This window comes from Excalfactoria chinensis, chromosome 12, assembly GCF_039878825.1.
Source record: "Excalfactoria chinensis isolate bCotChi1 chromosome 12, bCotChi1.hap2, whole genome shotgun sequence".
Lineage (NCBI taxonomy): Eukaryota > Metazoa > Chordata > Aves > Galliformes > Phasianidae > Excalfactoria > Excalfactoria chinensis.
In genome coordinates, this window is record NC_092836.1 from 17,398,336 (window position 1) to 17,420,139 (window position 21,804).

The 21,804-nt window shown below is 50.4% G+C and overlaps 1 protein-coding gene across 1 annotated transcript in view; it reads left to right on the forward strand.

The window, feature by feature from the left end:
- The first annotated feature begins 2,173 nt into the window (after positions 1 to 2,173).
- Positions 2,174 to 21,804, forward strand: part of SFMBT1 (Scm like with four mbt domains 1) — a 36,130-nt gene continuing 16,499 nt past the window's right edge. The window contains exons 1-3 of the mRNA XM_072347425.1: positions 2,174 to 2,277; positions 18,282 to 18,438; positions 20,171 to 20,265. Coding sequence (XP_072203526.1) covers positions 18,411 to 18,438; positions 20,171 to 20,265 — 123 coding nt within the window. The 5' untranslated portion in view covers positions 2,174 to 2,277; positions 18,282 to 18,410. The remainder of the gene's footprint in view (positions 2,278 to 18,281; positions 18,439 to 20,170; positions 20,266 to 21,804) is intronic.

Consider the following 21,804-nt stretch of genomic DNA (forward strand, 5'->3'; position numbering starts at 1 on the left):
ATGTTGAAGTGTATTAGGAGCTGGGAAGTGCTTAGAAATGCTAAGAGGAGAACCATAAATAGGAAAGTTGGCATCACAAAAGTAGAGGTGATTTGCTTCTTTGTAGACACGGCTATTCCAGTTGTTCCAGTGATATGTGTATCAAGTTGTTCCATCCTCAGCTTTCCTCTACTTTGTGACTACTTGGTTTTGCTCTGTTTCATTCTGGGTTTAGATGGTCTGGGTCTCGCTTGCTTTGAAGCCAGTATATTTCTGCTCCAGTGGTGCAGAAACCTGTGGGCCATGAGGGATGCGGGGAGGCCTCTGGCATCTGAATGCTGGTGCATGCAGTCTGCCAGGTGAATGGGCCTGGGAGTTAGGAAATCCCTCCTCCTTCTCTGGAATCTCGATGCCATGCAAAAAACCCAGCTTTACACCAGCACATCCTGGAGTACGACGCTTCCCTCTGTTTGCTTGTTGTGCCACTCTCACCTGTTAGCTGAACATCTCACAGAGCAGAACAGCCTTAACCTACATCTGAAAAGTCTTCAAATCTGAAAAGAAAGGCAGAAGGTGGCAACTGTTCTGATGGCCAACAAATGAAATGTGAGGGCACCCTGTCCCATGGGGAAGGTGTAGAGTGGTGTAAAGCTGCTTTCTCCTAATAGGGGCAGCATTATACCGTTATCATAGAACTTCCAAAGGTAGCTTCTGCTGGTGGGCTGGAGAGAGAACATACTTTTACCTTCCCCTTTGCAGTGCAGCTTTTAGGCTACGTGAAAGTTCATGAGCTTTTATCTCCAGCTTTGTGCAGAGGGACTTAGAAAAGGAGCAGGAGTCCAGACCTGAAGTGTCGGGCTGTCTTGAGGCTCAGCTTGAGGCCTGTGTCACTGCATCTGTGACTTGTTTCCTTTACAGAAAGGGTTCAGCCTTCTGTCATTATTCAAGTCTAAATAACCTAAACAAAGCACAGGGAGAAAAAATGTCTGTGAAAAGTGAACAGCATCATGGCAGGTTTCTTTTATGTGCTTGTTTTCCTTGAAGAAAACCCCTTGGATCTCAGCTACTGCTTCCTTCCATCTTCTTGCCCACAGCAGAGGGGTTGAAAGTGGATGGTCTTTGAGGTTATTTTCAACCCAGGCCATTCTACGATTCCATTCTATGACTTCAGGGCTCAACCTGACCAGCCATGTCTGTGTGCTGATGGAATGCCTTGGAGAGAGAGCTGTGTTGAGTATTTGAAACAGCAAGAAGTGGTGCCTCCACAGGCATCATATCCTCAGTGCCCATGACATGCCTGGCACCCGCTGCATGCTCCAGAGTGCCTTTTGCCAGGCCATGGATGGAGGTGGCTGCTCTGAGTTGCACTCATGCTGTGTGCAGTCAGCATGCTGCTGCAGCCGCAGAGCGGAGGTCTGCGTGGCTCATCCTGTGTGTCTGTGTTAAGGCTGAGGATGGACAGAACACCTCTCACGGGGCTGCCAGTTGAGCCACTCACCAGACTTAAACCTGATGTCGTTTGAGGCTCTATACAGCCTGAAAACAGGAAGAAAGAAGCAGAAGTTCAGGGATGTCACAGTGGGGACCCGCAGATGGTTATCTTCTGGGATAGAGTGTGTCTGATGCATTGACCTCAGAGACTCCAACAGGTCCGTATCTCTGCTGTACTGAGGATGCAGTATTCCAGGCGAGGGCTCAGCAGCGCAGAGCAGAGGGGCGGGACCCCTCTCTCGCCCTGCCGGCGCTTTTGCTGCAGCCCAGGACAGCCGTTTCCTTCATAAATACCCACTTCTGTCCCGTTTCCTTAACGCGAGGCGGCGGCGGGGATCCCGGAACCCCCGTCCCTCTAGCGGACGGCCCGTGGCCGGAGACTTTGTGCGGAGCGCCGCGAGAGCCGCGGGATGCTGCGGGCATCGTTGCGGGCATCGCTGCGCCCGAGGAGCGCCTTCCTCCCGGGGGAGAGCGGAGCTTCGCTCGCCCCCTGGAAGGACGCGCTGCAGCCGTCGGTGCTTCCCGTCGCCGCGCGGCTCCCGTTAGAGGCCGGAGCAGGTGAACGGGAGGCAGCCGGGCCGCAACGGGGGGTGGGCGGCGGGTTCGGAAGAGACCCGGAGCGCCCGAAAAGCCGCCAGGGGAGGGGAGGGGAGAGGAAAGCGGAGGGGCGGGAGGGGGGTGGGGGGGAGAGGCAGCGGCGGGCGCATGCGCTCTGTCGGGCCGTGCCATATTGGAATGAGGCGGCGAGCGGAGCGCCGGGGAGCCGGAGCCCCGGCAGCGGCGGAGGGCTGGAAAAACTCCCCGCAGGTGAGACGGAGGGTGGCGGCGCCCACCGGCGGGCGGAGCGGGTCGGCACGCAGCTGGTGGGGACGTTTTTCCGGCGGAGCGCGGGGCCCGAGGGGTTTTTCCGGGCTCCCGAAGTTTGGATGCGGGGAAAAAAAGGCGGCGAAGGAGGAGGAGGAGGGAGGAGAAGGAGAAGGAAAAGGAAAAGGGAGGAGGAGGAGGAGGAGGCGGCAGGAGGCAGGCGCGGCGCGACGGGGAGGGGAGGCGGCAGCGCGGGGGGAGCAGCGCCCCTCCGGTCGCGGCGCGATGCGCGGGGCTGCCCGACGCGCAAGTGCCCGCGCGCAACTCGGCGCGCTCCCGCTGTGAGCCCCGTCCTGCTATGAGCCCTGTCCCAGTGTGAGCCCCGTCCTGCTATGAACCCCGTCCCGCCGTGAGCCCGGCCCCGAGTTGCGCTCCCTGCCCGGACGGCCCCGCGGGAACTTTGCGCGCCTCCGCCGCTCCGCGCCCTGCGCCCGCGGAAGATCCGAACCCGCCGAGCGACGAGCGCTCGCCCCTCTCCCGTTCAAGATGGCGGTGGAAGGGGGACCTTTAAACGCCGCTCCGCGCCTCTCCGCACCCCCGCCCGGCCCGGCCGTGCCCCGGTTCTCGTCCCGCCCGGCGGCCGTCGGCGGGCGGAGCGGCGCGGCCGTTCCCGGGGCCGCTTTCCGCAGCGCCGCCGCGGGGCCTGCGCGCCCGCATCGTGTGCGCGCCCGGCGCTGCGCTGCGCTGCGTTCCGCTCCCCGCGGCTCCGGCCTTTGTCCTGCGAAGCCGCGGCCGGGCCGGGTTCGGTCCCGGGGATGCGCGGCGGGGCGGGGCGGGAGGAGCGGCCGGGCGGTGCCGGGCGAGTTCCCGAACTTGGGACCGCGGCTCCGCCGCGCGCGGTGGCGATAGCGGGAGGAGCGGGAGGCAGCGCGCGGCCGTGCGGCTGCGGCGGTCCTGCGCCATCCCGCCCCGCCCCGTTGGCTCGGCGGTGCCGCTTCGCCGCGCGTTACGGAGCGGCGGTTCCGCCCGCAGGAACTTGTTGCCGTAGCGGAGCTCTGCTCTCCCCGCCTGGGGCTGCGGCACCTGTCCCGGGACCCGCCGCGCCGCGAGGAGCGCTGTGCGGGACGGCGCTCGGGCGGGACCGGCGCGGCGGTATCGGTCCTGCCCCGCGCGACGGCTGCGGCCCGTGGTTCGGAACAGCCGTCCCGGCGCAGGGGAGACCGATGCGGAGATGAGGACGAACCGATTGTCGGTGAACCGCGCGTTTTCTGCGCGGCCGTTAGTGCTGCCGTGGGGTTTGTAGATAAAAAAGAGTGAGCGGGCATCCAGCCGTCTGTGCGATCGGCTGCGGAGAGGGCTCGGGGCTTCCTGCCCTCACTCAGCCATTTCCTCTTTTACTTTTGCTTTTCGAATCGGTGCTGTGATTGAAGGGCGAGGAAAAGGAGACCGGCTTCTTCCCGGAGCTGCCGGCTCCCGAGCAAGGGAAGGCTCCCGCCGCGCTTCTGACCCGCACTGGGGCAGCCGTGGAGCGCTGCGCTGTGCTCTGCGTTCCCCGTCTCTGGGCTGCGTTCCGGCACCGGGGCACCGTGTGTGCGGACAGCGGGCGGGCACCGCATCGATCCGTGCCGTTCTTCCTTCACAGCTTTTTCCCCCTTTGCTCTTAATTTACCGCTGCTGAACGAATGCGGGTGGTGGCTTGACCCGGCGAGGCTCTGAGTGATGGGAGATGGTGTGAGATGGCACGCTGTGGAGGAGAGTACCGCAAAAACACGTTTGGTAGCACGTTGTATTGGATGCCTTGTTATGTTGTCCCGAGGCAGCCCTGATCGCAGCCTTTGCCGTGTGCGCTGCGTGCTGCTGCCCGGGCTGAAGGCATCGCCCTCCGGCGGTGCTCTGCAGGCACCCGCAGCTCGCTGACACCGTGCAGTGACAGCAGCACTGAGCCCGGGGAGCGAGGAGGGCTGGGAAGCTCTTGGTGAGGGGGGTTCTGTTGGGTGTTGATATTGCAGAAACAAAGTTGCGTTCATGTAATGGTGCTTTTCATTTTATGATGCACTTTGACTGACTTGAATCCCTCGTTTTTTTCCAGTGCCCAGTTTTCTCTATACAGATAAACCCTCTGAGAGAAGCAGATGGACTTTAGCTATTGTTTATTTGATTTTAAATTGGTTTTGGTTCCAAGAGCGCGTTACGACATAGGCAGACACACTCTCATGTTTGCTGGCTGTTTTCATTCTTCATCTCAGTCTCTAGTTCCAAACGTGCCCCTGCTCACACATTAAGTGCTGAGCTGTGGTGGTGGTTGCTGTAAGTGGTGGGATGTGCCCAGAGCAGTCCTCTGGGATGTGACCAGGTGGGCTGGGCAGGGTAAGGTGTGGGACACCGAGCTGCTGGGCTGCCAGAGCCCTGCCACTGCCTGCACATCCTGCAGCATCGTAGGCCGTGCTGTTTTGTTCCAGGATTAACTGTTTGTTGCTCTTCAGGGCATTGCCATGAGTGCAGCTCATGCCCTCAGAAATAAGGGAAGTGTGGGTGCAGTTGGAAGCGTCACATACCTAGCACTGATTACCCAGCTGGACAGAACTCATTAACTCCTTTTAAACCAAGGCAGTGAGTGCAGACCTGAAAGCCCTCCCTGCTTTCAGAGCACTTTTCCTCCTGTACTTGCAGAACAGAACTGGGAACTGAAGTCTGTTTCCTGACGTGGTCGTGTTACGTCTTAAATGGTGCGTTTGTTCAACTTCTTAAAAATAGGTTTGAGGGACTGGAGGGGAAATTTTGAGCTCTTGTTGCTCTTTTGGCCAAGTGTTGCTCTTTGTTTGAATGTGCTCCCATGCATGTTGACGTGTGCATTTTGTCACCCCTCTTAATGAAAACCAGTGTTTTCGGGGAAGCGGCTTGGCTAAGTTCAGCGTTCACCATTGACTGTAAGCCAGTTCTGGATAATTCCAGCCTAGCCACTGGTGTGGAGGGATGGTGTGCAGCAGTTGGCTGCTTTGGCTTCATTTTCTCAACCAGTTCAGCTTCTTTCAGTAGGAGGCAATGGTGGAAACTGACAAACCAGGGAAGATTGCCTTTTGTTCTTCCAGTGTGGGTGCGAAATCGAGACAGGAACGTAATGCCTGGGAGGACAAGGTGGCCAGAAGAACAGTCAGCTCTCCTCATTGAAGTGAATGTTCCTCGGTTTAACTCCTTCTGCATAGACTGAAATACTGTTTTCTTTGCACCTGCTTTTCTAAGGTGTAAATATTACTTAGCTGGGTAAAATGAAAGTGCAGTTTTTATTACTAATTGGAGTCCAATTTCCATCTAAGTGCAGCTTGACGTAAATTATAACTCTTAGGATTATCCAGCGAGAAATACAGAAATTGCCTTTTTATAGAAAGCTGAGATCTTTATTTAAGTGCTCAGACAATCTGTTGCCTTTCTGCTTTATTTCCAAACAGTGGCTGAATCGTACTGGGAACTATTTTTAGCCTGTTGAGAAATCACAGTATTTCTCAGACTAATATGCTTTTGTTTAAAGTAATTTATATAAACGCCGTTCTTTTGTGCTCTTACATAGATAGCAGCATCAAGATAGCTTTGTCAGTCTTGATCGTGCTGATATGTGAATGTGAGCGATAGGTATCGTAACAAAGCAATCTAACAACTGCTTCTCAGCTGTTGCAGGATCCTTCCTAGCAAAGCAGCAGTGCTGGTGTTTCTGGTCAGTGTTTTCACACCGTGTTGCAGAGCACCCATTGGCCAGCCCAGTGCTGCATGTTGGGCTTTGAAGACAAAGGCTGCATCCGTGCCTTATTTCCTGCTCTAAAGGGTCGTATCACAACACAAAAAACTTCCAGCAAACTGCACAGCAAAACCCACCTGGATGTATTGAAATGAACCCTTTTCAGTTCCCACAAGAGCGGAGGTACTTGAAAGAGAGACACCAGCAGAGCTGCTGCTGGGGGTGGCTGGCAGCTTTCTGTGCAGGAGGAAGTGGCAGCGCCCCTGGCTGAAGCTCCCAATAACCTTTCTGTATTCTTATTGTACCAGTTCTGATGTTACACCTCTCCTGTACCCATCCGCAGCTCTGCCGTCCGAGCCCCTCACTGCCTTTGGTCTCACCTGCTGCTCTTGTTGCCAGCACTGCCATCAGGGTCCAGGTGTGTTTTGGATGGTAGAATTGTAACGCATTTTCTGTTTTCTTCTCCATTCTTTGGTGTTCCTTTAGTGCAGAATTGGTGCTCAGTGAGAATGAGTCAGAACAATTCCAAAGCCTTCAGTTGCAGCAGCCGATGCAGGTCTCGTTCTGGGCAAGGTCATTTCTTTCTCCATGTCTTTATTACTCTACCTTTAATGTTATCTTCTTATTATCCCTCTGCAGTTCTTAGCAACCAACATCTATTTTTCATCTCTTATACAGTTCTGTGTTGTCTTAAAACTTAGTGTTTCTGCACTTGTTTGGGTCACTGGAAAAGCAGGGCTCGGTACAAACTCATTGACTCTCACAGAGGAAGCACGTGCTGACAGCAAATGCAGGACCTTCATGTGGTCTGTGCTCTGCAGCAGACTTCCATGGGCCTATGGCTACCTGTGGAGATGGGCATGGGGGAAGGAAATCCTGGAGACCTTATGAAAGGACTCCCAAGGTGGCACTGTCAGCAGCAGGAACAGGGTGTCGTTGGATTTTCTGAGACGTTTTTTATTACTTCCTGCTGTGCAATTAGAAATGTCTGATTTAATAAGCATGTCTAATGATTCCAAAGTTGGAACTGAATGGAAACCTCTCGTATCTCTTTCATATGAACATTTTAATAACAGAAATAAGGTTGTGTGTGCCAGCAAAGCGGTGCCTGAAGAAAAGCCACTCAAGTTTGGGGAGAAGACACTGCACAAATAATAAATGTTTGGATTTCAAAACACATTTTATGGCTGAAACTGTTCCAGTGTTGTCAGGATCAAGCTTCAAAATCATACTCCTAAAAATAGAGGACTCTTTTGTAGCTGCTCTGTGCCTCCTGAGCCCTTAGGCTCCAGTCTTGTTTTTGTCTCTGTACAAACAGAAGTGCAAAAGAAGTCTTAAAATGACAGCGGATTTTCATGTAAGGGCATCAGTGCTGATGCTGGTAACAGGCCGTCGCTCCCTATCGGGTGTTCCCTAAAACCTGTGCTGTTGCAGTCTCCAGGCCTTTTTGCCTCTTGTGATTTACAAGTTGTATTGTTGAAAGCTGTTGTCTCTTTTTTTCCCTAAGCTTTAGTTATTTTTTAGAGGAGGAGCAGGAAGAGGCATATTGGCTTGTGTGTGATAACAAAGGCAAGGCCTTATTTTTGAGACGTTGCCTGGAAGGAGAGAATTCCATCACATAGCACGGCTCACAGCACCGCAGTTCTGTGTGTAGAAGCAGAGGGGGAAGCTGCTCTGCCATCCCAGTGTGTGGGTGCAGAAGTGGGGAGGTGTCCGGGGGCCAATTTGGGCCATCAGGAGCGCTGCGTGTGTTGGCACCTGGAGTATGTGGGAATGGATATACCCAGTAACACCTATTCTGGCTTCAGAGCCAGCCCAGTGTGTGTTTTTCTCAGCTTTCTAGATTTAGTATGCCACATTTAAAGCCTTGTTGCTCTGACGTGTTCTCAGCCTCTTATGAAGCTTAACAAAGGTACTGGGCAGGAAAGGCTCAGCTGCTGCTTTACACCAGCAGTGTGTTCTGTGATCCAGTCTGCAAGGTGAGAAATAACCACATTTCTGGGCTCCCAGCTCCTCGTTGCTGCTGCTTGGGCATGGAGCTGCCAGGTATGCTAAGCCTCCTGATGGAGCTTGCTGATGATTCTGGCATCCCTTCAGGTGCAGAGAGGAGTGTTTCGGGTTATCGTTTTAGCATTCCTCCTTTAAATATTTGTTTCTTTCCATTGAAAACATACTTGGCAATCAGAACTGAAACCCCTTGAAAACAAAAAAGCATATTTGTATGTAGTGCTCAGAAACCCAGCTCTTCTCCAGTACTTAGGAGCTCAGCATTACAATTTATTTGGAGTACTGTAAGAAGTGGTGCCATTTTCTTGTATTGGATATATGCATCTTGCTCACTGCTCGAGTCCTGCCTGCAAGTTCATAGCCAAGTTGCTGCTTAGTACTGTGGAACTGGGCATTCACCAGAAAAAAGTAATGCAAGTGATGGGTTTGCTTAGTCGAAAAAGCATTCTTCCCTCTTTTTGTCTTTTGCTTGGCGTACCTGATGCCTGTTTGTCTGTTTTTATGCAGTAGCTTGTGCTGTCAGTTCAGTCGCTTTCATAAAGCTAATAATTAAACGAATGTGCAATTAGAAACTAAAAGCAGCTATGCTTCCAGCTGTAGAGAGCAAGTGTGTAATCATACTGCTATCCAAACAGCTTCCTGGGAGCATCAGGTTGGTAGGAACCCATGCATTTGCATTTTGAATGCAAAAAAAGGTCACCGTTCTTTCAGCAGAACCCACCTTTTTCTCCCAGAGATGGCTGTGCTCGCTTCCACCCCATCAGCTCTGGAATGGAAGCGCAGCTGCCCTGCGGGTTGGGACAGTTCAGAAGCAGCAGGGATTGGGGAGGTTGGGGCCTTGCAGTGGGGCAGACACACAGCACTGCATCCTCATCGCTTGTTTTCCTGCTGCCTCCAATGGCCAATCAACCACGAGCTGGTAACTCCTAGCAAGATGGTCTTCCCTATTTCTCTTCAACTTCCCCGTGCTGTTCCTTCCTTACCTTGGTCAGGAAGACGGTGCAGCTGTTCCTGAACCCGACTTAATCAAAGTATTGCTGCACAGTTGAAAGTGCAATTGTAACTACATTTTTCTGACAGTTTTTTCCACGGATCTCTGTTAACTTTGGTTTAGGAAACAACGTGGCGATGTAAGGGTTGCACTGGATAAAATGTAGCACTGGGAAACCAAGCTTGGCTGGGTTAGCTTTCCTTCTGAGCCATCTCCCGGGGATGAAAGGACAAGGCGATACAGTTGTCTCAAGGCGATACAGTTGTCTCAAGGTGATACAGTTGTCTCGCTGTTAAAGCAGCACAAAGGGCCGGTAAGGGCTGAGGCATCTTCTGGGGCTCGTCGGGCTGCCTGTCCGGTTTTAAACCCTGCAATGGAATTCTGTGTTAGAATAGGGCTGAGGTCACATCTGCCCACATACAGGAAGCCCTTCACCATTCTGTGGAGCGGCGTGAGGAGGGTTTAGATTTCCTCTCTGTGTTTTTGCTGGGTTTGGTTTGCCAGAAGCACACAAGTGTAATGATCTGTACTGCTCACCTGCAGCTCTTGCTTGGAGATGCTTCCTTAGCAGCATTTTCCTTCTGAAGAGAAAAGCAAGTGAAAGGATAAGAAGAACTGCAGCTTTGGGCTGTGGAAGCGTTTCAGTCATTGTCATCTGGATGTAATTGCAATGGATGTATTTTGTAAGATATTTATGTGTGTGTAAAACTGAAAGCTGCTTCCCCCATCAGGTGAGAAGCTGGGCGTTGAGTCTTGTTTGAACTGTAATCTAGGACAAAATGTTGATACATACGTTTTAATAATGTAATAAGCACTTTAAGGCTCATCACTTAATGCGTTTTAATAACTGGTGGCAGCCAGAACTTGCTGCTGGAGGAAGTGCTCTCCAGAGGCCACATAGAAAAGCTGGGCAGAGGTGCTGAGTCAGGAAGGTGTGGGTGAGTTCTGTGCTGGGCTCTCAGGAAGCGCTGACATGTCCCACACACGCAGGGAGTGCTGGGCTGTGATTGCTGCGACCACACTGAGCTCCTGAGCCCTCCGAGCTCTGCTTTGCTCTCCATGTTCTGTGCGACATGGAGTGTCACAGGGTGGCACAGCAGTGTCACACTGTGGGGGTTCTCCTCTGGGTGCCATTCTGCTGCACCAGGAGCACTGCAACTGGGTGAGCCTGTGTCCCAGGGTCTGCAGTGCAGGGGGAGGCGCTGTTAGAAAGAACTTGATTCCCTTTAGCTTTTAAAACTTGCATTCCTGCATTACATGCTCAGCGATGCACTGGAGGAGAAGTATGTGCTGTTAGAGGTTCTTGGCAGCTTTGCTGTTCATGAGATCTGCAGCAGGCGCTGGTAGCCCCGTACTGCTGGAGCCCTGAAGTGGCAGTAAACTCAGTTCTCAGTTCCTACCAACAACTCCCCAGCAGCATTGGATGTCAGCAGTTTTATTTAGATACTGGCATTGGTTTAATTTGATTGTACTATAAATTAATAAGTCCTGATTGCATTCAATTTAACTCCCACTTTACTTAGTCCTGTTGCATTTATTGTCTTAAATGTCAGTGCTGCTACAGATGATAAAAACAGATTTATGCGTCCTCTGCCTGTGATCTCTGTCTGCAATGATGACTAAAAGCTGCCCTGATAGAACTGTGGTTTGACAAGGTGTCAGTTTAAGAACAAGAGGCTGTTCCTATAAGCTGGTGGGGTAGCTCTGAGTTCTCTGCAGTAGATCTCTGTGCTGTGATCCCTCTGTTGTAACTGCTGCAGATGCAGCAGCTCTGAATGAATTGACCTGGGGCAGGATGGGTTTGCTCAAGCCAAGGACGTGTCCAGTGCTGTGTGATGGCTCTGAGCTGCTCTCAGCTGTCTGCAGTCAGCTACAACTAAATCCAGAACTCAGTGTGTTTGTGGTAATTCGGATGAACTAAGTGTGACAGTTTTAGTTTCAGCAGCTCATGGCAGTGCTGTGCATCACTGACTGCTCTTTGTCATACTCAGGTTGGTGGCTCTGCTTAACAAAAGCTGCTCGGGTGGCATTGCCACCACTGCCCAGGGCTGGCTGTGCTTGTGCCAATAGCAGTGGCTGTGGCTCTGAGGCAGGGAGGCCACACCAAAAAGACAAGATGGATGCATGGACAGCTCTTGTTCCCTTTCCTCTGGAGGAGATGTGGGATGGCCAGACTGAAAATCATTGCCTTCTCTGGTGGAAGAGACAGTGCTGTGTGCCAGGAGCCATGGGGCCACGCAGCTGCAGTGTTGTGGGTGTTCCCAGCTCCTGGGCAAGGCGTCCTTGGTGGTGCTGTGGGTCAGCAGAGGGCAGTCCTGCTTGGCAAGAGCAGAGAGCCTGGAGGTGAGCGTGGCTGTGCATGTAACACAAGGCCAATGGTGTCCTGCAGCTGGGGCTTGCTGCTGAGGCAGTCCTGTTGTGGTGGATCTGGCATCTTCAGCGTAACATACGGTGTATTTTCCAGGTAAAATCAAGTCGATATTTTTCCATTTGTGAATAATGTTTCGTGGATCTTCATCCACTGCATAGCGCAGGATAGTTGTCCGAAGCTGTTGATAACTCTAGGTAACTTATTTCCTATTCTGCTCTAGGAATGTTGAGGGGAGAAAGCAAGATGTCCCCTGAGCCTGAACTAATGAAAAGTAAGGCTGAGTTACCTGATGCTGGACTTTGTTCAGCTGAGGAACGTGCCACAGGACAGGCGCTCAGTTCTGACAGTGACTGATGGACGGATGTCGGATGTGTGACTGGTGTCACTCGGAGTCTAAATGGCAAACTGGGTCTTGTATTGATTGAAGTGTGTTTGTGTTCCTTGCTGGAGGAGAAGGGAAAGGTTTGATTTGGTGAATGCAGATGCATTTCCATATTATGCTACTGTATGAATGGAACATCAGTTTTCAATACATCTTGTTTTCCATCTGTGTACTGAGTCCACGCTTACTGAAACTGTGGTACCTTTAAAAGCAGCTGATTTCATTTTCATTTAACGCAAGAAGCTGCAGTACATTTTTTTTCTCCTAACAGTTTTTCCCTTGGAGTCAGCAGATGCTGTCGGGTTTAGGCTTTAAGGGGGTTTCAGAGGTTCCAGACTCTGCTGCAGTATAAACACAGCTGGTAGTGAGTGAAGAGTGTAGTGGGCTCCAGTCTTCTCTGAAGTGCACAAGTTTAGTGCCAGCACAATAATAGATGCTTATTTTATTGATTTCTAGTCTGCCTGTCAGCCCTGGCAGGTTAAGATGATGAAGAACACTACATGCCTGGCCTTCCCTTAGTCAGTAAAGGATGGGAATGGAGAGCGCTGTTGGAACTTGGTGGAGAAAATGCATGTTCTGGTCATCCAGAGGAGCAGATAGAGGTTCCTCAGGTTGTGAGAGAGACCGTGTCTGTAATGATGTGCAAGTCTTACGCTTGTTAAATTAGTAATAAATCCACACTGATCAGTTCAGTGATGGTCCCGCAATACCCATGCTGTCTTCCCACATCTTTTCTTGCCGTGGTGCAGGATGAGCTTTACATCAGAGGCCAGCAGACCTGGGCTCAGCCTGAGCTGAGCTCAGCCCCTGTGCAGGGCGTAGGAGCTGTGTCACAGATTGGTCCGGCCTGGGAAGGCTGGGGGATTTAATGAACATTTTGTACTCCTTGCTCTGTATTTGATGGACCAAGCTTAAGCATTTCTTACTCCATTGTGCTGTGCTCTGCAAAATGGGCATTACTACCCCAGCAGAGATGGGCATTGGTATGCATTGTGCGATAGCTGAGATGCTGATTCACTAGTGGGTCTATAGAAATGGCTAGTTTGGAAATGTCATTCATCTTGCTGCTGGGATAGAAGGCTGCACCCAGTGGGGTGGATGTGGTGTGCAGCCAGTTTCCTGTTAGCAATGAAGAAATTACCCAATCAGCCATCATTAGATCTCAATTGCTGGTCTGGGGGTTTAGCAGGGTCGGTACTTGTGAGAGCATACCAAGGTGAAATGCAGAAACAACGCAGTCTTTGTATTTGTATGTAGATCTGTGCAAACCAGTGCACTTTCAGCGGTGCTCCACTGCTGAGAAGCAGATGGAAGTCATGCTGGAATAAGGATGTGTTACGTGAGTTTCCTGATCATTTTGTGGAAGAAACACTCCGTGCTTGAAGCACTCGGGATGTGTAGCTCTGGGGGTGTCAGCACGGGCAGGACTTCAGCCCTTTGGAGCAGCAGGGCTTCAGTGTGGATGAAGCAATAAAAGTGGAGCTGATACTTTTCCTGCTTTCAGTAGTAGTTTATCTTGGGATAGCGCAGGCTAATTGTGGTTTAATTATGTGTGGAAACCATAGCCAGGGCACCCAGAAAGCTCACAAGGTTTTCAAGATTGGAAAGTGGTGCTGCCTGGAAGCAGCCAACCTCTTAAAACAGTGCAGCCAGCAGGAGCAGGAGGTGATAGTTGAGCTGTGCTCAGCCTGGTGAGGTCTTGAGTATTGTGCTCGGTTTGGGGCTCCTTGCTACAAGAAAGACATCAGGGCCCTGGAGAGCATTCAGAGAAGGGCAGCGGAGCTGTGAGGGGTTCTGGAACACAAGTCTTAAGAGGAGCAGCTGAGGGAATTGGGGATTGGAAGCATCAGCTGCATCCCTGGGCCTTCTGATGGGCAGCCCTGAGCCTGCCCTGGGCTCTGTGTGTGTGATCCGGGCCACAAGCAGCCAGCACAGCACTTTCCTTCTCAGAGGCTGGATTTTATTGCAGCAACTGACATACTAATGAACAAACTCGTAATTAACGAGAATGAAACTCACTTGTTATTAACTAATGTAGTGATCTTGATAGAAGTGTGTGGGGATTTGTGTCATCATTTAATGAAGATTGAGTGTGGAAAGTTGAAGATAGAACAGGAAAAGTCACAGAAAATAACAACTAGGGAAATGTGTGCAGGAATTTACAGCATTAATTGTAGAAGTGAGAGCTGCAGAGCTCATGGATGCAGGAAGTGAATAAGCTCTTGGCAGCATCTGCCTCTGAACCTCTTCTCCCATCACAGAGGTACAGTGTGATGAGTTCATTTGTCTGAGCAAAGGAAAGCCTCAGCCCTGAAGGAAGCTGGGGATGTGGAGCTGGGGTGCCTGCAGTTTGTCTTAGCTTGGGCTGGTAACAAACAAGAGGGTTTGTGTGCTGTTGCTTGTCAAAGCGATGCCTGCATAGGAAGCCTGGTCTGAATTCTTTCTCAATCTTCTTTACTGACTTCCACTTTGAGGTGCCAGGAAGTGTGCGCTACAGGGCACAGTAAGAAGTGTTTGCTGCTACAGCATGTTGTAGATCAGTAAAATAAAGCCCCAAGTGTTTTACTAAAGCATTTCATTTGCTTGGGCTCCAATCCTCTGGGGAAGTCTCCAAATCTACTCGTTAATGCTCATAAGGAAAAATGGTGTTTCAGAAGCAGCTGTCTGTGTTCCGATGCATGTTCTGTCCTTCATCTTTTGTCCTCAGATTTGGAGAACATTGCTATGATTGCTCCGATTCCACCCATTTCCTCTTTCCTCCTGCTTCCCCGCACACCCAATTTCATGTGTGCCAATGGAAAGAGCTTAACGCACTTTCCTTCTTGGAGCTTTTCTTATCAAACTTAAGCTTTTCAGGCACGATAAAATGGTTCTGCAGTTAGGGAATTGAGTGGGGCTCAAAAATAATCTTTTTCTTGTTGTCTGAGGATTATTCTGGTGTTACTGTTCTTGAATGCAGACAACTGAGGATGAAACAGTGCTATTTGTGAAGCAGGATGCAGTCACTGCAACCAGAAATGCTGAGAGAGTGACTGGCAACACTGAGTGAGCACATGCAGCAGATGATGTGTTCAGAATCCTGTAGTCCAGAGAAAAAGATTGCTCAGTCTGCCTGCCTCGAGATTTCAGACCAAGGTTTTCAGAAGAAAAGCTCCTGCTCCTCCTGCCCCATTGCACCCACAGCAGGTGGGCAGACTGTGTTTGTGTGTTTGAGCTATCAGAGCTGCGTGGCTCTGCAGGGCTGTGGGCTTTTGCAGCTAAAGTGTTAGCTTAGGAATATATTGGAACCAGAGCTGCAGCACTGATGAGCTAAGAGGTGTCAGCGTGGTTTGTGGTGATGGCTTTCAGGCCTGCTTGGCACAAACCTGTTCCCCGGGGAGACCTCCCCAGGTCGGACTTCTGGCTGCTTGGCCAATATATGCTTGTACTGACGGGTGGTGCATGAGGCCGCTGGCATCTTCCTCTCCTTCCCACATGGGCAGCTTCTCATTTAGGCAGCTACCAGTCACGGTGTTGTTTTGCTCAGCAGGTGACACAGCCCACAGCCACCATAACCTTGCTGTGGTCTGTCATGGTCTTCACCTTTGCTTTCTTCCTCTGAGAGTCTGCGGAATCGACCCGGCCCCCAATGGCAAAGCTCCTCCTGCACCTTAAGTCCAAGGATTAAAATTAACCCGAGTCTGGGAGCTGCTGGACACGTTCCTAATGCAGGCTGCTGTTCTCGTGTGGGAAAGGAGTAGCTGGCACAGATCATCTGCAGCACAAATCCCTGCAAGAAGTTCTGCAGAATTAAAATTCAGGTGGGGGTTATGCAGATTGCCTTATTTGAATACTGAAATCTTCTTTAGCTTTTTGATGACTGCTTTATCATTGTTTTCCATATATATGCGATGATGCTCATTTACAGCCTTTCCCAATCAGTTATACAGCAAATACCACTGCTATAAATAAAATGTCATTTGCAGGAGACGGAGTTTTGTAAGTTAAATGAGGAAGAAATATTCCCTTTGAAGGAACGTTAGCGGCGATCAGTTGCTTTCTGTGCTGGGTTATTGCGAGGGCTGGGTGCAGTGGCTGCTCCCTGCTCTGCCTCCTTGGTGCTGGGCAGGGAATGCTGCTTGCTTTCTTTTTTTTTTGTGGGGGAGTGTTTCAGGAAGGTTGTCTTAAAGAAGTCGGCTCTGGCTGCTGTTTGTGTGCAGCTCCAGCAGGGCAGTGTGGATCCAAACATAAGACAACACAAAGGCCCTTCTGGTGGACATCTGTGTTGTGAGATGAGCTGGGAATACCCCCAGAAGGGTGGCTGTGCACGTGGAGGTGTGAACTCTGGGGCTCGGCTGTGTTGGTCGCTGAGCAGGGGCTGCTGTGGGCTCCCACTGGGCCTGTTCTCCCCAGGCAGAAGGATGGTTGCTGGCTGCTGTGTCCCAGGCAGCTCCTTGTGCTGAAGTGCCAGCAGCAATCCACCATGGGCACTGAGCTGAGTGCGGTGTGCTGAGCAGGGCATGGCTGAAAGGAAGAGCTGGACTCTTACAGTAAAGAAGTTGTTACAGAAATCTTTAGATGAAACGTGTGTGCTTCTCTCCTAAGGAACACGTAGTTTCTATTTGCTTGAAATGAAATGACACGGGGCTGGGAGGACCTTCACCTGCTCTCTTCCCACTCCAGATATGTGCTCACAGTGCAGCTGCAAGACAGTCTGTATCAGGATGGGCCCCTTGGCAGAGGTGAGGGTTCTGGGTGCTGAGGAACCGCGTCCCCTGCTCTGACACCCTGTGCAGCAGGACTGTGCTCCGGGCTGTGCTTCCAGTGCACACACAAGGCTTTGCAAGAGCTTGTGCCGGATGCTTTTGCACGAAGGAATTTGTGCTACGCAGCCCCTGTGCAGTGCTTTGCCTGCCCAGGGAGTTCCGCGTGTCCTCTTGTCTCACGTGCCTTTGTTTTAAGATAATAGTAAACCTCAGACACCAGCTGATTTACTTTAATTCAACATCCAACTTCTGTTTGATTTCTTTTCGTATTCAAGTGAGCCATCTGGCTTTAATGAACTGTAACTGTTTTTAATGCTGCCTTTAGTTGCTAACATGTGAATATTTCATGTGCTGAAAGGAGGTTTGAAATGCAGAAGTGAGGCTGAGGAGTCCAAAGTGTTTCCAAACCATCTCTGCTGCAGCAGCACTCGTGCTCCCCTCCTCGTGGGCTTTATCACAAGATAATCTTCGGGGTGCCAGACTGTAAGCATCCGCAGTGGTGGGTGCTAATTACAAGTGCTTTCACTGCTGTGTACAGAAAACAACAGTGCTGCTTATCGAATCCTGAATAGCTGCCCAGCCTGGGCAGAATATCAATCAGCTTCAGCGGGAGCTGCCAGTGTTTGGCATCTTTTAAATAAACAGCCTCTTAATTTTGGGGATGTTTAAATGCTTCCATGGTTGTTTTTTTTGTTGTTGTTGTCGTTTTTCTTTTTTACAACAGCACCAACCAGATGAGGCTGGCTTTGTACCGGCTACTTCAATACTTCAATCCTAGAAGTTAAATGAGAGCTGGATTCCCTAAAGTGAAAATGACTTTAATTTCACATAGATTTGAGGGCACTTTTCCAGGACCGTGCTGTTTGAAACCAGCAGAGTATCCCCGGCTTGTTGGCCTGCGTGCTTCACGGGCTGTTTGTCACAGCACTGCCGTTGTTTTGTCTTAGCAGTGCGCAGGCGATGGACATCCTACAGGCCATCCCCAAGAAGTGCTTGGATTAATGATTGAGTTGAGCTCTGTGCTGGGGCCACCTTGCAAACCTGCGTGTGCTCAGAATACGAGCCTTTGCATTCTGCCACGCTCAGCATCTCACAGTTTACCCCCCGGAAATCCCCCACCAACCCAGATCACAGAACTTTGGGATGCTTTTTTCCCCGCTTTGTTTTCTGCCCTCTGCACACTCTGATGGACCTCGGAGGGGTCTGGCAGGCAGAGCCACCTCAGGCCCTTCTCACAGAGCTGCCGCTTCAGGATGCTTCCATTTCTAGCAAGGAGGCAAAAAACCAGCTGGTCTGAAAAATCCTACCAGCATGTTAGTCACAATCTGCTTGTTTGAACGTCAATACAAACGGAACTGCACCCTGCAGAAAGCTGCTCAAAGTCTGCTGGTGTTTGTAGTGGGATGGAAAACGATCTCTTAGTCATTTGTAGCCACCTTATGCCAGGTCCAATTAGAATCTCAGAAGCGAAATCATCGTTGCACCTCCAAAGCGTTGCCATCGTGGAGAACATCCACCCATTTCTGATGATCATTTGGAAGTCAGCTTTGGTGTTTCCATCTGCTCAGCAACTGGTGTTTCTGCAGGGCTTGTCCTGGCCATGCAGGGGATGCTGTATTTGAAAAACCCTACAAAATAAGAAAAGGAAGAGAAGTTCCCTCTCAGGGGACACTCAGGTCTGGGACATCCCTAAACGGAACTCAGAAAAATGTCAGGCGCTGCAAATGTCTGCAGCCAACAAAGATTTTCATAACAGTATTTCTTTTTTCTGCTCTTTTCAGGATCCCCTTGTGAAGGTCCTGGCTGCCGGCAGGATTTAAAGTGGAAGGCAACTCATGACCACTAAACTGTGACAGTTCTGGATTCCCCCGCTTCTGGCTGCTTGGAATAACCACTGGATTGCTGTGGAGATGAATGGAGAACAGCAGCATGATGCAGGTAGTGGGATGGCTGAGCTCAGGGCTGAGGGTTCCCAAAATACTTGACAAGTGAGAGGGAGCGTTCCTGAGCACAGGGAATGCTTTGCAGCGTGAGTGTCCTATGCCTCAGTCGTTGTGAGTTACACTCTGACTGCAGGCCTTACATTTGCCATAAGCAAGGTGTGTAATTGGCTTAGAGGACAACAAAATATGACATCTGCGATTCTGTGACCCACAGAGGTGATTATGTTTGTTAGAAACTCTGCTTCTCCCCTTTGTGATGTCAGTATGAGATGAACTTATGGAAAGTCCGGTGGTTTTAGCACTACTGTTTTGATGCATTTGCTTATCAAAGTGGTTAGTATTATCTTCGTGTGTCCTCCTTTGCCTTTGTGTTGTTCGTAACGTTTTCACAAGGTCACGCTGCTGGTTTGAAGGCAGATAATTGAAGCTGTGTGGTGCCACTGTAATCTGTCCTGGTTTTCTGGTGTGCCTTGCTGCCCCTTTGACGAGCTTGGGCCACCAGCTCCCAACCTGCTGCAGAGTGGTAAATCTTGATCAACTTGCTCAGGGTTTGGTTCACCTTGAAGCACCGGCCTGTGAAGATGTCCAGGACGGCTGGGAATGCACCAGCGGCTTTCTTAAGCAGTTCTCAGATCAGATGCTCTTAAGGTGAACAGCTCACGTTTGTTCACAGAGGTGGCTCTGGAGCAGGCTGTAGAATTGTGTGGAAATGAAAAGCTTTGCTGTGTCTCGCATCACTGCCAACCCTTTCCACTGCTGAAGCTGTGTTTTGTGTTTAGCTTAAAGCTGCCCCTTGCATAGAGTGGCAGCAAGCCTCCTTTGGCATCGCATGCTGTGCCAGCCAGAGAAAGGCAGCAGGGTGAACAGAACAGGGGCCCAAATCCAACCTGCTGGGGTTTCCAGTGGGTGGGTTTGCACATCAGAGAGAACAGGAGGGGAGAGGGAGCAGGGAGGTGAGCCAGGAGCTGGCTGTGAGGAGGGGCAGATGTGGTGGTAGGGATAGAAAGTGTGGCTGAATGGGAGCACACCGCTCACACTGCAGACACTCACTTTCCTGATAGCATGAGTGTATGACTGTGGCTTGAGTGGGTTCAGCCTGTTTTGGCTTTAAATACGTCTAGAAATGAGGTTTTTGTGCTCTGAAGAAGCTGTTATACTGTATGAGCTGGTATTTAAGTGACTCATTTGAAGGTTCTTGATTTCAGTTGTTCAGAGCTGTGTTTCTTAAAACTACCCGGAATTCTTCCCTGTGCTTTTGGTGCCCTTTAACACCAAAGTAAATGCCATCTAGCTTAAAAGAGAGGAGTCTCACTGCAATGCTTTTTAAGGTCTGTCTTTTCAAACCACTTGTGGTATTGCATTTTCTGTGCAGTTCTTAATTCAATACTTTCAAGGTCTGCTCTGCCCAGGATTGTCAGTCTTCACCTAAATATTTGTTGGAACAAATACAGAACTTACCCCGTACTCCCCTCTCGTAGATGTGTAAACAGTTGGTGCTTAACCAAAACACTCGAGGTCTCACTTTTTCAGACCAAACCAACTTAAAGTGCTCCTCACATACATGACAAGGGGAAACTGTGCTGTCCTTCTGTTGTGAAATGCGTAACTGAAGTCCACTGCACACTTGTGTGGTCAGTCACTTGGAAGTGAAGTCATCTCTGCTGAGGTTCTTCATGGCCCCGTGCTTAAGCTGACAGGTTGCTGAGGGTGTTTGGCTTCTCTTCCAGATGCTGGTTCTGGTGTGGAAGACGTGGAGTTCAGTTGGGATGAGTATCTAGAAGACACAGGAGCAGTTGCAGCCCCTCATGGGTCTTTTAAACATGTGAGTAAGGGAATGTCTCTACTTACTGTCTCCTACATCACTTTTTAATATGCTGAATGTTTGAAGTTTCTTTGAGTGAGCTGTACTGAAATCTGGACGGTTCACTAAAATTACACTTCTTAGAGGAATGGGAAATTTTGCTGAGATTCTTTCATACACTGTAAGTTGTTGGTTCAGTGTAGGCTGTCAGGTCTCTCATTTCTGGAGGGGAGAGACCTTACATTTGCTTTGGGTTTTATTGGTTTACCAAAGCTGTAGCAAGAGCGAGCTGTCAGGTTAAACTATGACACAAGCAGAGGTGCTGAGGAATGGTATGAAAGTAGAGCAGGGGCGTTTTGTAGCAGGACTGCCATTTGCCTGCCTCTCTGGTCTGCTTTACCCTGTTTGATACCCCTTATAGAAACCTGCCCTTACCGCTTACAAATAATTGTCACACCAGTCCACCAGCCTTACTGCAGTGGTCAAGGGAATTAACATGATGACTGTATTTCAGCCACCAGTAGGAAACACACTCAGAATGGCTCTGCCCCCCTGCCTGCTGCTGTGCCAGCCTGGCTGTGCCAAACAGGAGCTCCCACCAGTGTCCCTGTGGGCAAGAGGAACATGAGGGCTGCTCCAAAAGTAATGCTTCCTATTTCATTGTGTTGGCCCATAACATCAGAGGCAGGTGCTGGTGGGATGGCAGCAGGGTTGAATCTTTCTGCCTGTTTTCTGTGTCATTTTGTCAAAGCAGCAGAGTTCCCTTGGGATCTGTCACATCTCCTACATCTTGCTGCTCAGAGAAATTCAACAGTGTGAGACCCTGCACTCAAAGTTCCTGCTGTCCGTTACAGGGTACCTGTATAGAAAAGGTGGAGGAGGACGAGCTCAGTGCCTCATGGTGGTATGAGCACCTGTATGGTGAAGCCCCGTGTATGTCCATGTGACTGCAGGATGTGGTGCAGGAGAGGCTCTCAGTGTGGAGCACTGTAGGCCCAGTGCCAGAACCCCATCCCTCCAGCTGGAGCCTCTTTCATGCTTGGTGCTTCCCTCGGAGAGGGGCATGTTTCTATTATCTAGTGCCAGGAGAGCTGGGAGGGAGCAACCTTTGTACTTTTAAGAAAGCAGAGTGAAAAAAACGAAGCTGAAGAATAATGCTGGCACAAGGAAAATGGAACGGTATTGACTTGAACTACATTTTCTATGGAAGCTTAAGGTTTTGTTTGGTTCTTTTGAAACTGTGACCATTCTCCTTTATACTCAGTGGATGAGAAATACCTCACCCACAGCACAGGAGAGCACACAAAGCAGGCTATAACCCGTGATGACACAGCCTGTGTTGGCAAAGCACTAGTTGTGCCAATGGGAGCTTGTATTAATTTCGAATGTTTTGCTCTTACTATGAGCAAAAGGCATTGGAAAATGTAAGCTGTTCTCTCAAGTTAAGCATGTTCTAATGTTTGATTTGTTTGCATTTTACAATTTAAACAGTGTTAAGATCCAGGACACTGTTTTTGTGCATGATCTAGCAGGAAGCAGAGCTTGGCAGACACCTGGAGT